This window comes from Dreissena polymorpha, chromosome 4 (assembly GCF_020536995.1).
Source record: "Dreissena polymorpha isolate Duluth1 chromosome 4, UMN_Dpol_1.0, whole genome shotgun sequence".
Lineage (NCBI taxonomy): Eukaryota > Metazoa > Mollusca > Bivalvia > Myida > Dreissenidae > Dreissena > Dreissena polymorpha.
In genome coordinates, this window is record NC_068358.1 from 131,238,608 (window position 1) to 131,256,722 (window position 18,115).

The 18,115-nt window shown below is 34.1% G+C and overlaps 1 protein-coding gene across 2 annotated transcripts in view; it reads right to left on the reverse strand.

Annotated features, from left to right (window-relative positions):
- Positions 1-277: 277 nt before the first annotated feature.
- LOC127876516 (complement C1q-like protein 4) overlaps positions 278-18,115 on the reverse strand; it is a 31,756-nt gene continuing 13,918 nt past the window's right edge. Inside the window, exons 1-2 of one of the 2 annotated variants that reach the window (XM_052421815.1) lie at positions 1,302-1,549; positions 278-978 (exon numbers count right to left, since the gene is read on the reverse strand). In XM_052421815.1, coding sequence (XP_052277775.1) covers positions 650-978; positions 1,302-1,440 — 468 coding nt within the window. In that variant the 5' untranslated portion in view covers positions 1,441-1,549 and the 3' untranslated portion in view covers positions 278-649. Of the gene's footprint in view, positions 979-1,301; positions 1,550-18,115 lie in introns of those variants that run through there. The other variant, XM_052421816.1, reaches the window with a different exon arrangement.

Genomic DNA, 18,115 nt, shown 5'->3' on the forward strand with positions numbered 1-18,115 from the left:
TAATTTATTTACCAAATTTACTGATCGGTAATATGATAGAATTCAACTCTTAATTGTACTTTTTCAATACATTATTGAATTCGTATGCCTATGTTAAATTAATTATTTTGTATAACGTAATAATTGTCAGTATTATTTTTATATTATTTATAAAACTTTTGATCTTTATTGATTACGTACGGTGTAAGCGGATATTCATCCAATATGATAACCCCAGAAGTGGACGCTATTGATAGGAGTGGAGGCCTGTACCAAAAAAACTAACATAACGAAAATCCATTCGGAATACATGTATTATACCCAAACCATAATAAATTATTTCAATTAAAATTTCAATTAGTGTGCACGGTACATTGAACATTTTGTTTGCTATGGATGACGCTGAAATCTCCTGGGGATTATTATCGATTGTTATATTGTTGTAGATTCAACTTTTGTTAGACAGTCTTCAAATCAGAATAAAGCACAACGACGACAGACGGAGCCATTTAATATCATCGCCATAAGTAGTTCAACATACGTGGGGAGAAGTATATTGTGATATGTACAATATTGATGCACATGCTTAATTCTGTTGGATTAGATGTCCAGAAAAGCTTGACCAGTTGTTCCAATCTATTTGTTCTGTTGTTGAAAACGTGTACTCATTTTAAACCCACACATGATCTCCAACTTCAAGCTGTGCTGTCACCGCAAGAGTTGACGTCGAAAAGGCGTTACCTGTGTCGTCTGCTAACACATGCCCTAGGAATTGCCCATTCCGGAGAAGTTGAACGCTTGCAGCATGGTCTACAAAGTTGGTTAGCATCACAAAGAACACGTAGGCACCTCGGACAGGAGCGATGAAATGGCCATCAACAGGATTGTATGCTCCTCCGATATTGGTACGCACAATGTCAAAGACGATGTGCTGGTGGTCGCCAACGTGAACTAAGGTGTTCCTCAAACCAGCCGTAAATGCTATGGGGCCAACGGAATCTGCAATTAATGAACACATGAACTTTATTGAGGAACGTTTGAGCAGTACATATTGGAGGTGTGACATCCAATACTTAAGCGTCCATCCACTATTGATACAAATATTTAAAAAAAAAAATGAATTTGATGCATAAGCAAATATAACAATTTAATGAATATTTATTTAACTCAAACTTTATTCAAATACACGTTAAATATTATATCAACGGAATTACAGAAGACTGCATTCATCATTCATTGTAATGCTGAACGTTTTTTTGTAAATGTTATTTAATGCAATATATTTGCAGAAAATGAAATAGTGTTATATATTATACACTTACTTTTGACTTCAAGTGCACTCACTCTTTGTTTGAGTTCATTTATCGTCGTTAACAGTTCTGGCATTGTCGGAGATATTCCATCTGAAAGCGCCGAGGTTTCCAGACAAAGTAGCAATAGGCACGTTGCAGTCTTGAACATTTTAATTAGGTGTATATATCTGTGCAATATTTCAACATGAAGCGAGTTGTTTAAAACGTAGATTCGTTAATTGAAGCATATGGTCAATTCACACATTCTTATCTGGTAATGTTAACAAGCTTCATAAGTATACGGTTTGTTCCAATTTAAATACACACTGTTTTCGTCACAAAACTTTAAGTAAACGTAATTTGTTACCAAGCAATGTTGTTTAATATTTGGTTCCTCGATAATATATAACTGTTAAGAAAAAAGATTAAAAAACGTAATTATTCGAGTGTCCATGTCGTTGTTCTTGCCAACGTTCCAAGCTTTTGTTCGGATGATTATCTGCCCCTTCTATTAAACTGTTATTCTTTTTCGATTCAAGAATCGGCCTATAATAGATGATCATCAACAACGAACAATATGGCTAATTGTTTTGTGTAATGGATGGTTATGTGGGAGTTTTCACAAAAAGTTAAACAAAGCATAGATTGAATTTTGTCAAGATTTATGTTGACATTTCAAGTTTCGTGTTAACAATTAATGTACCCATTAACCATTCGCACCATGTTCGGTTTGCAAGTTATATTGAACTAAATTCAATTCCGTGCATACCAGTCTGAATATATAATTGTGTAATTCAGAAATATGTGAAGACAGTCGCCAAGGGAGATATGTTATGGTTAATTTTAAGTTACATTTTCAATTGAATCTAGCTCATAATACAAAGAATACGTCTTAGTCTGTACAAAGGTTAGACATTGTCTGCCATGTGTTTGACAACCGTGCCTTATACATGTTGCATCACAGGTGGTTAGCGTGTGCTTATGATATTAATTAGTGAAAACTTCATTTTGAATGATAAATAATCAAATTATAACGAACACCTTTCACTATCAAAAATTTATATATAGAACAAGGTATTCAACTCAAAATGACCCGAAAACGGGGCGCATCGCTTTGAACAGGCATAACTTCGTCAGTTATGCAGCGATTTTCACAACCTCGGTCTTATACAACGTAGAAATGAATTTCCTTTCTGTAAATGTACATATCTTGAAAGATATATACACATTATTGGTGAAATTGTAATAAATAACACGATACACAACTCGCATGACCTTCTCGTTGTCTATCAGACCCGATCTAAGACTGATATCTTCACGGAGTAAAGGGCATTTTCCCTAAAAAGTTCACGGACCTCGATAACATAATTCAATAACACGTATGAAAAAACCCTGTTAACTGTTTTTGCCGTTACATTTTGCATAAGGTTAAACTGTCCAGCGCCGTTCGAAACATTTGTGTAAATACATTTCAGCTGGCCGACATTTTAAACACACGAGTGATTTCATTGGTCAAATTTGAAGGTGTGTCTTTACACCTGAAGATTTCATTCATAAATCGGGTAGGATTGTTGTCAAGTAGGTTATGCGAGTTGTGTATCGTGTTATTTCTTAAAGCATTTGTAGAAATAAACAAGGTATGTACATTTAAAGAAAGGAAATTCATTTCTGCGTTGAATAAGACCAAGTTAATGGAAATCGCTGCATAATTGATTAAGTTATGACTGTTCAAAGCGATGCATCCTGTTTCGGGTGATCTTGAGTTTGATACCTTGTTACATACATATTTGATAGACTATTAGTGATTTTTTTTTCAGATAAGTTCATTTTTCGTAATATTTTGATTATTTATCATTCAGAATAATGGTTTAACTAATTAATATCATAGCCACACGCAAACCACCTGTGTGTTGCACGTGTGTCAAGTTTCGTCGCAAATCAACCTGTGCAGTCCGCAAAGGCTAATCTGGAATGACACTTTCCGCATATAATGGATGTTCGTTTAAAAGAAACTTATTTTACTCGTTACGTATGCCTTATAAGACAAACGAAAAGTTCAGATGGGATTGCATAGTTTTCAAAAGAAATTGGCGGAATACAAGTGACGAGATCAAACAAGGATGAGAAGTATATTGATGAAAAAAGTATATTTGACGTTTGCAAAGACTTTCTTAAATACGAGTGTATAAAAACGGAACATAATAAATTAATAACAACATAATTGTTGTGTGACAACTTAAATGCTTATATCTCATTAAATTGTGGTTTGAAATTATCATAAACTTAATGGTGTGTTTTACATTGATTTACATCTGATTTACTCTCAAATATTTCTTAAATAATGTCCTTAGTAATTAAAAAGGACAGAATTTTTAGATGAACGTGCGAAAGTTCTTTTCCTTTGTAATGGCCACGGTGCTATGGTTACCAACGAATTTAACTGTACCTGTACAAGATATAAGAGCTTAAACAAAAGCTCATTATCACAAAATAACAATTATGATAAGTATTTTATTATGAAATAAATCTTAACAGTTAAAATCATTTTAACAATCTAGAAATCCGCCAAATAGTCATGATATGTGGAACCACCAAATAATGTACACTCAGTAATGAAACTTGTGTTTGGTTGGGTGTTTTTTCCAGATAATTAAATTAATAGTTAGTTGTATCGGCTAAACTTCAAGAGCATCGGATTAAATGTTTATACGTAGGGTCGAATATGGTACTTTGGACATCCTGATGAACACTCATATCGTTCTATTTCGGCGTAAACAAGGTGCAGGATCACGTGACCTTTCGGGGTTCCATCTTTTAACTTTACTGGATTTTAAGACGACGGTAAGTGGTGCTTTATTTCAAACAACTTTTTAAAACAAGTTTTCTTAAGAATTTCCACCAGTGTTTAAAGACAGATTTGTATGCTGCTTATGGCAATGTGAACTACATCAGAATTACTTTATATAATAAGCAAGTGTTCTTGTTAAAAAATCCATTTTACTGCATTCATTGTACACGGTTTTGTTTCACGCAACGTTTTATTTTGTCACCGATTTCAGACGTATTCAAGGATTTATTCTTATACCTTAAGATATCGGTTCAAACTGCAAGACAAAATGTCTTTTAAGCACTATAGATTTTTGCAAATGTATTTCAATAACTTGAGATATTTGCAAAAAAAGTTTTAAACGTCGTGTTTACAATCTGTCCAGCCCGTGTGTAAACCCCTGAAAACCCCGTTGATTCTTCACCCTGGTAAATTGATATATATATATTAAATAGGAAACTGAATTAAGATACATTTAAAAAAGAGATCCAACATAGAATGAAGATAATTTTGGTGAAAACGTGCTAATGACTTATGAGATGGTAATGAAAACAACATATCATTAGAAATAACAAAAGTGAAACACATAAGAAGTCTAAAGCAACGATATTCACAGGGATGTTTAAAAGAATTAAGAAATGTTCCACACTTTTCGTTCATCTCCGTTTGACCCGGTCTTCATCGCTGGTCGTACCCCGCGTGCATAACATTCGTGTTCTGTTGCTGAGCTACTATTATGGTGCTCTCTGAAAAACGACCGAAATCAACACTCAACGTATAAAACCTTTTTAAACAACCGCTGTCTAAGTATAAGTCCCCATAATCATTTTGAAATAAAAAATTTAAGATTTTAATTAAGGAAACAAAGAACACCTATAGATTTAATTTCTCTTTCGTTTTATTTCTGTTGGCGGAAATTAGCTGACAATGGAAAATGTACTCACGTGGTAATCCGTACTGGATTATCACTCCCTGATTACGGCGACACCGCCTGCAGCAACACAAGGTCAACAGCACACCGAGCGTGATTACTATTGCAATCGTAACAATCGGAACCCAACTGGACGAAAGATAAACGTTCATTATAGAATCTTTTGAATGGATATTAAGTTTCCTTGTGATTTTTTTTTGAAAATGAATGTATGACAATTTTAAATGTGTGCGTAATTATGATTATGATATATATATATATATATATATATATATATATATATATATATATATATATATATATATATATATATATATATATATATATATATATATATATATATATATATATATATAGTATTCAACAAACTTAAACTGAGTACTGATAATAAACAATTTACACAAACAAAATACATTCCGTTATGAAAATCTGACCTATAATGCGCTGATTTGAAAAACAAACGATAAAGGTTTTGACTTGTTAAAGTTTCCGCTATATTCAAAATCAATTAACATAACGTACGAGCCATCGATTTGGCTTTAAGTATTTTTATGGTAAGCTATGAGAACATAGCTCGGGATATTTTCAATTATAATTGGAATATGAAAAAAATGAATAGTTTTGCGTCTTTGAGTTATCCTGGATGATAAACAAATAGAGTTCATTTATGACGTTTGTTTATAACAATTAAAATTCCCCCCGAATGGCGGTCTGGAAAGGGAAATATGATATGCACACCACGAAAACATAAGCAAAGTTTCAATGAATGTAATACTTGTGGGTTTGGAGAACAAAACAATTTCGCTTTTGTAATAACTATTTGTTAACGAACACAACATGCCAGTTACTGAAGTTGCTGTGGAGACCACATTGCTCTGCGCTAAAAAGATTCAACAAACGTCTGTCATTTGTATCATACTAAAATCAAACTTCTTTTTCAAAACCTTCATTATGCAGTACCATAGCTAGACTAAGAACTTGAACAATTGCTTAACTGGCTATTACAAATACTAACGCTTAGGAAATGCATACATCTACAATGAATGTTGCAACTATCAACCTAACAAAAATATAACATTCCCAATTATGATGAAGCTAGAACTCAATCATAAGTTTAATTGCTAGCAAACAGATTACATTAGTGAAAACAAACATTCATATGGGCATTGCTATGCGCATAACTATACACATTACGCTTCATATTAAAATGACAACAACGTTACGTATTACAAACATGCACAGTTACTTTGTAACAGAGCAACTATCAGAGATACATATATAATGCTTTTGAGTTATTGCTAAATTGTTGTCACTAAACAGGTCTTTTTAAAAACTTATAATACAAGCAAAATGTGTTGATTTTCTCCTATTATGTATTTTTATCCATCTTGATCAATCGAAAGAATTTGTCGAATCACTCGTGTTTAATAGTTCAATAGCCTACCGAAACCGTAATTTTCTCTTTGTTCATATTAAACAGAATATAGTCCCGATCACAATGTGATTAGTAAAGCGTTGATTAAATTATTGCAGTTAAACTCACCAATAATCACGCACAAAATTGTTAAACTCACCAATAATCACGAACAAAATTGCACAAAATGCTGAATAACCTCTTATGGTGAGCATTGCAGTTCTTATTTGACACATGAATGCAGATCAGTTACAACGACCGATTGACTATATGGTCGTACGCTGATTTGCCACTTTACCTAAAGGCACAGTCATGTTATATATTTCTTCATAAATTTTATGTTATCATTATTTAAATATTCAAACATTTGAAATAAACAGCAATAAGTATAACAATAAAAATTAAGACCAGAACAGCCAAATGGATTCGCGACCGAATCCCTTATGTTTAACCTTAAATTGATTTCGGGAATAAATATATTTAAAAAAGTGTAAGTTTGACTTTTCTATCGATTGTTTTATACAATTGTATAAGTAAAATAGCGTTCACACATTTCAAAATATTAAATATGTGTTAGTTAAAAACATAACATTACACATGTTTTAAAAAAAACGAAACTTTGTGAGAATGTCCCTTTAAATGTCAATACACTCCTGTCGATTACCTACTGATTTTTTTAATAACGCTAATAAACATGAACTTGTATAGGAGTTATTAAAATTTTTGTAAGGCTAGACTTAGTATTGTAACCAAAACCTTTTGTGTCATGATCATTTCTCTGCTACTTATTCGGCATAGCTGTTTAATGTCCCATTTGACTTATCACAAACTACTCAGAAAGCCAATGGAATTTAAAAGACGTTTCCCTCCAGTAGGTCCGAATTAATTAAATCAAATTTTGCATTTGGCAATTTGATAGAAATCTCCATAAATCATTGACCACATAGCTTTCTGAAATAAATAGTCTACAATGAACGCATTCACGATTTCAAACAGCTCTCTTTGCCAAGGCCTAGCTAGTGTTTCTCGGCCGTGTAAGATCTATAATGAGAACATCGCCACCTAAACATTTATTAATAGAACAGCATACTCTGGGGAAACAGATTCAATAAGAATATCGAAACGCAATAAGAATATCGAAACGCTAATTTTTTAAATAAATAATTTTACATTCATTTTATGATCCAATGAAACAACTATATATTTTCTCTATTTGTTATCGATTTTGTAAATAAATTGCGAATTAAATCATGTATACTTAACTTTTTACGCGACCACGCATCTAAAGAATATAAACAATTTCAACCTGCAAATTCACGATGATAGGGCGAATACCACAACTTTTCCGCTCACCGTCGAAATTTTATACTTCTGACAAGAGCACCGTTTCCTTCTGTCAAAAACATAGCCGCAAACGTTTTGGCGAGTCCAGAAATGAAAGAAAAAACGATAAAAGAAGGAACGTTGATAATAAAAAGATATTCCATCGAACGAAGTATATACTTTTCATCTAATTGCCATTTACCACATCAAAATTGAGTCGCTATTAACTTCAAAATAGTGAAAACAATTTGAGCATGTCGTGAAAGAAGTGACTTTCATGACGCGAAAAATCGTATTTTTAGCAGATTTTAAACATTTGAAAAGAAGGATTTTTTGTTTAACGGTATTTTATTGTAAAAGAATCAATTTACAACATATTATGACATGCTTTATTGAAAATAACTGTGATTCTTACATTTACACGTGTTAGTAAGTATGCACCGCTCAACACTGATATTAAAGAAGTATGCACAACGCTCAACAATGTCCGTAAAAGCACCGCATCTTTATGATTTTTTTGGCACCGCTTTATTCTGATATTTCTTCTTTCAGAATGAAGAGACGTTCAAATTTATGTTTGAACAAACAAAAAACAGATCAAGAAAAGGAGACTTTTTCCTCCCGGTGCTGAAGATGATACCAGCGCATCTCCAGGCGACCGTCAACCGGCATGTACCAGCTCCACGTATGTCACTGAGACACCAAATGATCAGTGCCGCCCAGCCTACTTGACAATATTGTGAATGCTCCACACAAACGAAAAAAAAAGCACGATCAACAAGAAAGAAATAATTTCAAAATAGCAGTTAAGAAAACATGACTGAAAAAGTCACACAGCTAGTACCAGGTTTTCTTCAAAAATACACTTGGCAAATTTATGCTATGACTTTTGTTACTTTATTCATTTGGTATGTAACAACAAGTTTCCACTGACAGATCATCTACACATGTGTCGTTGTTAAGGGAACAAACTGTATCATCAGGCATCAATTCATCACTATCTACGCCACTCATCGCACGTTCCAGCAAGATCTGAAAATATAGCACCAAAGGCTTGTATTATACCACAAGAGCTGTCGAAAGACAGTGTGCTCAACTATTCTCAGTGCTTGAAAGTATAATAAACCTATTCTAATTAGAAAAATTGTGGTAAGTTTGGGGTCATAATTGTTAACAAATATAAAGCAAAATATTTAAAACAAAAGTCAAATAATTGCTTCATAATTTGAACCACGATGGTAAACAAGTGTACAAACGGTTTCAAAGCAATGTACTTTGAAACTATTTGGTTTTCAATGGTGTTTTTAATACGTGACGGAAATAACTATATATGATTCGAACCCTTTACATCTCGTTAAAACGGGCCGCGCTGTTATGTCTTGTCTAGGGAGACATGCACTCACAAGAATCTATAGACAGTCTCAAAAAAGTTGTGTTTTTTTATAATTGTAACCCCTTTGTTTCTGATAAAAGTAGTTGAGAGCATCTTTGGTATATATCTTTGGTTTTGGCCACAAACACCAAATTCATATTTTAGTAAATTTAACCAATGCAACATCACGCGGTACACTCTATACATAACTAAAGTTCTTATTTCCTTCGGTTAGTTTTACACAATTATTTGCTTATACCTTTCCATAATCGTAGCTGGACAATTTTTTACGGATTATGAATCTGAAATCAATAAATAATAATTATCAATAATGATTGTATTTTACAACCAGCAACAATATACATGTAGATAAATTGAAACATGAGACTTAAACATGTGCCCTCCACGTACTGTAAAGCAAGACAATCGATACCGGTGAACCATTTTTGGTGCAAGCATGCCATCATTTTCGAGATCAATTCTGCGACATGTAATTGTGATAAATGGAAGATTATCGTAAATAAATTTAGCTCACGATGGCTCGTTCTAGCTTATCATTTAAAACCATGTGCAAAAGTTAGCGGTGCCACGAATTTCAGTTACACGGAATATAAATACGGTGTTTATAATCAGTGTTGCGCGGTGCATCGATATTTATGTAAGTGATGCATGTTTTCACCAAAACATTAGGCCTTTAACAGTTATTGAAACAAATAGGTTCGTATGGCATGTTCTTTATATATATACAATGATTTAAGTCTGTCACATAAGGTCTGACACATCGACAATCATCTGATTATTACATTTTTCTCACAAGTACGAATAGTGTCGAGCGCGACACGACTTTTTGTAAACACTATTTCAAAGTCGTGCTAAATATTTCACGACTGGTAAACTTTTAAATAGACGACATATTGGTTCAGAAATTCGATGGAATTCTGTCGTCCCCGTGTTGAAAGAAGAGATGTTCAGTATAAAAGTGACGTCACGCTAATTGGTGAATAAATAAAGAAGTTATGTTAAAACAAAATTTTGGGCCCCACCCCAACCCCCATTCTCCTCCATCTCCTCCTACACTATTAGCACTAGAACCTTGAAACATACACACATGGTAGCTATGAGCATATGTGCAACGGTGCACTATTTGGAATTTTGATCTGACCCCTGGGTCAAAAGTTGTTATCATGTGCGTCGCATGTTGTAAGTAAACCGAGTATTTTTACCCATTTTACCCATTTATTTACCCATAACTTTTGACCCAGGGGTCAGATCAAATTTTCGTCACCGTCGCACATATGCTCATAATTATCAAGTTTCAAGGTTCTAGTGTAGGAGAAAATATGGTCCTATCAAAAATAAAGCGGAGATCAATACAATTTCCCCACGCGTTTAAAAACGTTGGGATTATCAAACATTCATAAATACTTGTTAACATTTCATTTAAAAAAAAACTTCATGCATGGCTTAAACTGCGAATAAATAAAAATCCGAGATAAAAAGCAAATTCACGCGGAGCTTTAGGGTAGACAAAAACGAGTTGAAATGAAATGAATAAACCGAAAAAGAGAATCTGGATTGATCTATGGCAATCAGAACTGATGTTCAGGTCCCGCTGCGAATTTAATAAACCGTAAGTGTTTAAAATATTAATAAATTCATGTTCGCGTTTTGATTACCAAATATTGACAAAGCAAGACGTATACATTCAGACAAGGACGTGTGTTTTCAGTCCAACGGAGTGTTTACTTAGCTTGCGGTTTGGAATTTGCATAAGTAACAATAAACGTTGTTCGAGTTTGTCGATATTTAGCTTTTACATTATGGTCGGTTGAAGATGAAACCAGTTGGAAACTCTGGGGGTGCGCATTTTCTTCCATTCATCCCTTCGTCCATCCCATTTCGTAATCACTGTGAAAAAAATTCAATTCAGATTTTGTAAATTACTTAGCGGAATTATTCAGCATCATAAGCGGATGTGTCATTCACACTCTAAGGTCAAGGTCACATTTGAGGGAAAAGATCGAATTTGTAATCTCTTGCTTATGATTGCTCAATGGCCGTGTCATTAGAGTCGCGTTCTGAGAAAACTGGGCATAATGCTTGTGCGTAAATTGTCATCCCATATTAGCCTGTGCAGTTCGCACAGGCTAATCAGGGACGACAATTTCCGCTTTTATGGAATTTTTCGTTTAAATGGTGTCTCTTCTTGGCGAAAATCCAGTTTAGGCGGAAAGTGTCGTCCCGGATTAGCCTGTGCGGATATCATAGGCTTATCTGGGATGACACTTTTTTTACACATATGCATTATGACCAGTTTTCTCAGAACGGAACTCATTATAGGAAAAGGTTCGAGATTAATTTGAAGAAAGGAATATTCATAATTATGAGACAATGCGACGCGCCAAGTCCGTGCTTCCTATGTCATATTCCTGTACATAGGTATATTGTTGTCCTGCCATTTCAAAAAAATGAAGGGATGAAATAATTTGGCGGAAATTTAAAAGACATGAAGATATCTGTAAATATCATTGAAACTTGTCTGCTGATTGAAATGCTCCATTGACGGTCTATTAAGGCATGATTATGAAAAGTAAATTTATTGAACACCTATCCAAAAAGGACATACGAAATACTTAAACGTGCATGCACACACTTTCACCGAGGCATTTTCAAAACCTAGGCAACATGTCGAGCCCATTGTCAATACTACCTCTAATAATTTGAGTCGCGTTCTGAGAAAACTGGACAAAATGCATGTGCGTAAAGTGTCGTCCCAGATTAACCTGTGCAGTCTGCACATGCTAATCATGAACGACACTTTCCGCCTAAATTGGATTTTTGCTAAGAAGAGACTTCATTTATACGAAAAATGTCATAAAAGCGGAAAGTGTCGTCCCTGATTAGCCCGTGCGGACTTCAAATTGAAAAATGTATAGCACACCATCTCCACATGGTTAATACTGCCGGGAAATGATTTTAAATTGCATTTTCTTACAAATTAACCTGCTATTTTATATACGGACACAATTAAAACACTTATAAGTTATATGGACGTTTAGAAACGTATTCAACAAACGTGTGATCTTTTTTCAAATATCGATCCGAATGTCGAAATTGCGAATCGTGAATTTTTCTGAGTGATGCAGTTTTTTTTAATACACTCCAATATGTGACTGGCTGACCCCTGATGATTGACCGAGTGCCTGGTTGTAGACCAATTATATATACTGCACCTGGTCATATGATACAGCGACGATCTCGCGGTTATACATTAAGTATGATGTATCGTATCCAGAATTATTCATTTAAATCATTGCGACCATATGGCCGTTCGCCGTTTTACACCAACCCGTGCATAGCTACGATAACAATCTAATAACAAGTGAAAGTACAACTCCCCAAACTTCCCCTTTAAAACTTCTCATTTACAGTGTTTTTCGCAAAACATGATCCAAAGACTAAAAAAATGCCTCCAAAAGCAGAAACAAAATAATATAATTTGCAACAGATACAAAAGCAACGCGACTCAAACAGCCAAAAGCCCGTCATATAGCTATAGTATCATTGCCAAAATTAAAAATAACGGACACGATCAGTATTTGAGCCACTCTTTGTGAAATCGGGTATTCATGCATGTGCGTAAAGTGTCGTCCAAGATTAGACTGTGCAGTCCGCACAGGCTTATCAGTAACAATTCTTTCCGCATAAACTGGTTTTTCGCTACGTAAAGACTTCATTAAAACGAAAAATACAATAAAAGCGAAAAGCGCCGTCCCTGATTAGACTGTGCGCACTGCACAGGCTAATTTGGGACGACACTTTACGCACAGGCGTTAAGCCCCGTTTCACAGAGCGCGGCTAATTTATTGAACGTCTCTGAAACCGGTATTTCCTCCAAATATAGCACATATTCCTTACCGACGATGTTCTTAAAAAAGTCTTAACTTGAATAGCGAACACCGTCGCTTATGTCCCAATCCACATGTGCAGACGGCGCTATTTGGTGTTAACATTAATGTTTTTTTCATGAAATTTCCTTGCTAGAAAAGTTTGGGTTACGATCATGACAGTACTAAATATACATGTATATAGAAGCTTATCATTCTATAATTATTAATTGACAAGAATTCTATAAAGTTTATGTGGCATACTATTTATGCCATCTCAACTTGTTTATATGGACATTAATAGATGTACATTGAAAAAGTAAGGAATATTCAATTGTTTACTTCTGAATAATGTGATATGTGTAATGGAAAATATCTTCATTATAATTTTATATAACATAATTATAATTATGCTCTGAGATCATTACATACTCTTCGCATTTATATACTTTCCATTACATAGTTAAATTAACATTAATTAATATGTTGTTCAATTCAATAATAAACTATGTACATGTTCTGTTCTGTTCATTTTATTTTAATCCATCATTCAAATACAAGCACGATGCTCTTTATTAAAATGTGCTTTAGTTAATTGATATTATCTCGTTGATACCATTTAAAATGCATTCCCCTGTATTTTTCTACAATCAAATTATTCATTTAGTGTGTGAGCGATGTTTAATCCTGTGAATTATCAGCATTCTACAGCAATATCTTGGAATTAGATATGGCCAATAAATACCCTAATGTTATGACTTCTAACAGTGACCAGCGTTTCACACCACCTTGATAATGACCCCTGAACAGTTAAATAGATAAGACCTGATCTTGTGGAATCTATGGAGAAAGGAGTATCCGAGTAGGACAGTATAGGTACGTCGTTTCGTTTGGACAAATTTGACAAAAACGTTTTTATAATTTTTTTTATTTGCAACTACGAGGTTTCCTATAATGACGAATTGTCGTACCTCATAAAAATGACAAAACTGTGGTGACAAAATATCGTAGCTACCATGTCTGACTGTCAGTATGACTTATCAGTATGACTTACGCGTCTACGGCTTATAACGTATTTTGCAGCTTCATTTGTTTGGTATTTTTACAGAATTTCAATTTCTAAAACATCGTTATAAAAAATGAGACGGTTTTTTCTCTCTCCTGAAAAGTTGGCATTTTGTAGCTACGAGGTTTGAGAACGACAGCGACGCTATGTACGCATGGTTTCACTTTATATACGTGCTAAATGAAGTACAAAAGGTATACCATTATCAGCACCGTTTTTTATATTGGCAGATCTAAACTCCATTACTTTACATCTTCGTGTGGACGACCTTGCATGAACTCTATCCACCATTAGGTACACAATATTATTGCTATTGTAACTGTCGGGTGTCATTGAACTTATGTAACCCCTCAATAATGCAGCCTGTCAATATTCAATCAAAACATAAGAAGTATTTGAAACAAGTTTGAATATATTCGTGGCGATTTCTTAGATTTCGACATAATATGCTTTACAGAAACGAAACTGGCAGGTGACCTCATTAATGAAAGTCTATCATAAGAAAGTCATGATTGTATTTTTCGAAAAGATAATACTAACCATTCATACTGCTTCTGAATTTCGGGATCCATTTGAAACGTGCCTTGATCAAGCATATGACCTTTGTAACAATATAATTATTGTTGGCGATATTAACGAAAACCAATTTAATCCCTTCAACCACAAATTTAAAGATAATCTTTGTTTAAATAACCTATCTAACGAAATTAACGAATCAACCAGAGTGACCGAATGTACTAGTTCACTAATAGATCCCATCGCTTTAACAAACACATTGCAACATTTACCTTCAGGAATTTTTGGAATGATAAATCAATTAGTGATCATTGTGGTACATACATATCTATTAATATTGACTTACCCAAAAATGCTCCTTACAAAAGAAAAATATGGCGCTACCAGTATGCGAATTTAAGAGAGCTTAATGCTGCAATAACGTCATACGACTGGTCCTTTTTACACACGGGTGATATAAACCAAATTGTACTCAGATTTACAAATGTATTTCTTCAATTAGCGACCCAGTTTATTCCGTCTTCCGGTGTCACTATTCGACCAAACGATCGTCCCTGGTATAACTCATCAATACGTAAAACATCCCGCCATAGGGACAGACAAAAGCGTGATGCTATCAAATCTAGTCAAGTTTCTGATTTGTCAGCATATAAACATCTACGAAACAAAGTAAATAATATGAAAAACATGCTAAAGAATGCTTTTTTTAATACTCTTGAAATTGGGCTAGACGATTGTAGAAAATCTAATCCACGCCATGGATTGGAAAACGGTAAAAATGCTAGTAAAGAAAATGCAAATAGTTTTAATAGATAGATAGATAGATAGTTTATTTCAGACTTGTACATGGTACATCGTCTATAACACAAGAAATAGTTTACAAAGTGACAACGTGAATTTTACACACTAACAACATTTCATTTCAACAATGGTGTATAAGAAATACATTACAGCAATGGTTATTGAATAAACATACAGTTTATAAACAGTAAGAAAGAAGTAAGTATTATTCATGTAACAATAGTTAATTAGAGTCGGTTTATTAATGTCTGCCAATAGGCAGTGGAGATGAACAATTACACAATATTAATAGTATCCATCCGCTGGTGAACCCAGATGAATCGTATTCGGTAACTGACATTGAAAAGGCAAATACATTAAATACTTATTTTGTATTAATATCTACAATTGATGAACGCGATCATGACGTACCACAATTACGCCGAAAAACACGTAACACGTTTGACGACATTTTTGTTTCTAAACAAGACGTGATCGATGTTCTATGCAACTTAGACATTGAAAAGCTAATAGACCTGATGGTATTAGTCATAAACTATACAAAGAAACATCGAAATCAATTTGTAAGCCACTAACAATTATTTTTAACAGATCGATACATGAAAACTTATTTCCATCCTTCTGGAACGAAGCAAACGATATGCCTCTCTTTAAAAAAGGTGAAAAATTTATCCCTTCGAATTATTGACCTATTTCCCTTATAAGCTTTGTTGGAAAAGTATTCGAAAGGGTTGTTTTCAAATACCTCATTAACTACCTACACACAAATCATCTTATATACAAGAATCAGTCAGGTTTTTTACCAGGTCATTCTACTGTTTACCAACTCATTGACATGTATAACCAAATATGTAAATCGTTTGATAAAAAACAATCTACCTGTATCGTTTATTGCGACACTAGTAAAGCCTTCTAAAGGGTTTGACACAAAGGTCTTATACATAAACTGAAAGAACTTGGGTTTTCAGGAAATATTATTGCGTGGATATCCAGCTACTTGTCCTAAAGATCTCAGAAAGTTTATATCGGCTCGTCGTTTTCCCGATCATTAAATATCCATGTAAGCGTTCAAAAAGCTTTGTATTAAGACCTCTTATTTTTTTAATTTATGTTAATGATATCTCTGAATCACTTCTGAGCATAAGTCGCCTTTTTGCTGACGACTCTTCACTATCTGTTTCCTCAAATGATACAGCTATTATTGAGAGTGTTTTAAATCATGATCTAGACTGTATAAACCAATGGGAAAAGAAATGGCTCGTCCAGCTTAATCCCTCGAAAACGGAAGTAATCTTTTTCAGTCTCTTGAAAAATCAAAACCGTCCAAATTTAACTTTCGACGAAACCCATTTATCCTTTGTAAAAGAACATAAACATCTCGGTTTTACGCTAAGTGAAGACGGTTCGTGGCACAAACACATTGACAATATTACAAAATCAGCTTCCCAAATACTTGGAAGATGAGAATGCTAAAATAAAAACTCAAGCGGGAAACACTCAATCAGATAAACGTTTCATATCTAAGACCTTTGTTACAGTATGCGTCCATTGTTTGGGACAACTGCGCAAAATACGAAAAAGAACTGTTAGACTAAATTCAATTGGATGCAGCTCGTATTGTAACAGGATTAACAAGATCATCTAAAATGACTCTACTTCTAAAAGAAATTTGTTGGGTTTCTCTCGATGACAGACGGAAAATTCAAAAACTTGTTTTCGTATATAAACACAATAAAGGTGCCTCACCACAATATTTAAACGATATTTTCCCTGCCACAATAAATAACATTCTTTACTTGTTACGTAATCGTTGCGACTATGCCACAATTGCCCGCAGACTTGCGATTTACTAAAATTCAACTATTCCTTCGTCTCTTAAGTTATGGAACGAACTTGACATCGATACAATGTCTTTTCAAACGCTTTCTAGTTTTAAAAGTGCAGTAAAGCGGAAGTACAATCCTCCTATAGTTCTATGTCTTTCCTAGTTGGCGAACGAAAGCAACACATTTTACATGCACGGCTAAGAAACCACTGTAGCGACTTAAATTCCGATTTACACTTAAAACACCTACGTGACAACCCAAAATGCGCTTGCAATAGTCCTGTCGAAGACGTAGATCATTTCTTCTTAAAATATCATCTTTTCTCCGAGCAACGTATCGTGCTTTTTACCAACACTCGTCCATACCACACCCTTAATGCAAACAAACTATTATACGGTATCCCAGATCTAACTGATAACCGAAACAATATGTTATTTTTTGGAAGTTCAACGATATATTAAGACTTCTAACTGGTTCATATCAATATTTGACTGCAAATACATTTCAATGTGTTTCGCTTGTTCCATTTTATTAAACAGAGTTCAAGCATTTTCGCTGTAGATTATGTGCCATTTTGTAGTTTGTAGAGCTGGGTTGTGTGGAGCAATTTATCGTAGTTTTGTATTCTACTTTGGGATAATACCTCAATACCTTTCTTGCATTTAATATGTCGGTACGTGTCGTTGTGTTTGTTGAAACTTACTACAGTAGTGACTCTAGTTTTTATTCAGCAGCAAAAGTAACAACATGACGCAATAATTACCTAGAGGATCAGAGTAGCAAATATCGGTTTGGTTTATTGACACATTATTAACTCCCGTAATGTGCACGACATGTTGCTGAAAGCAGGCGAAAGCGTTCATGGGCAGTATTTCTTGTGA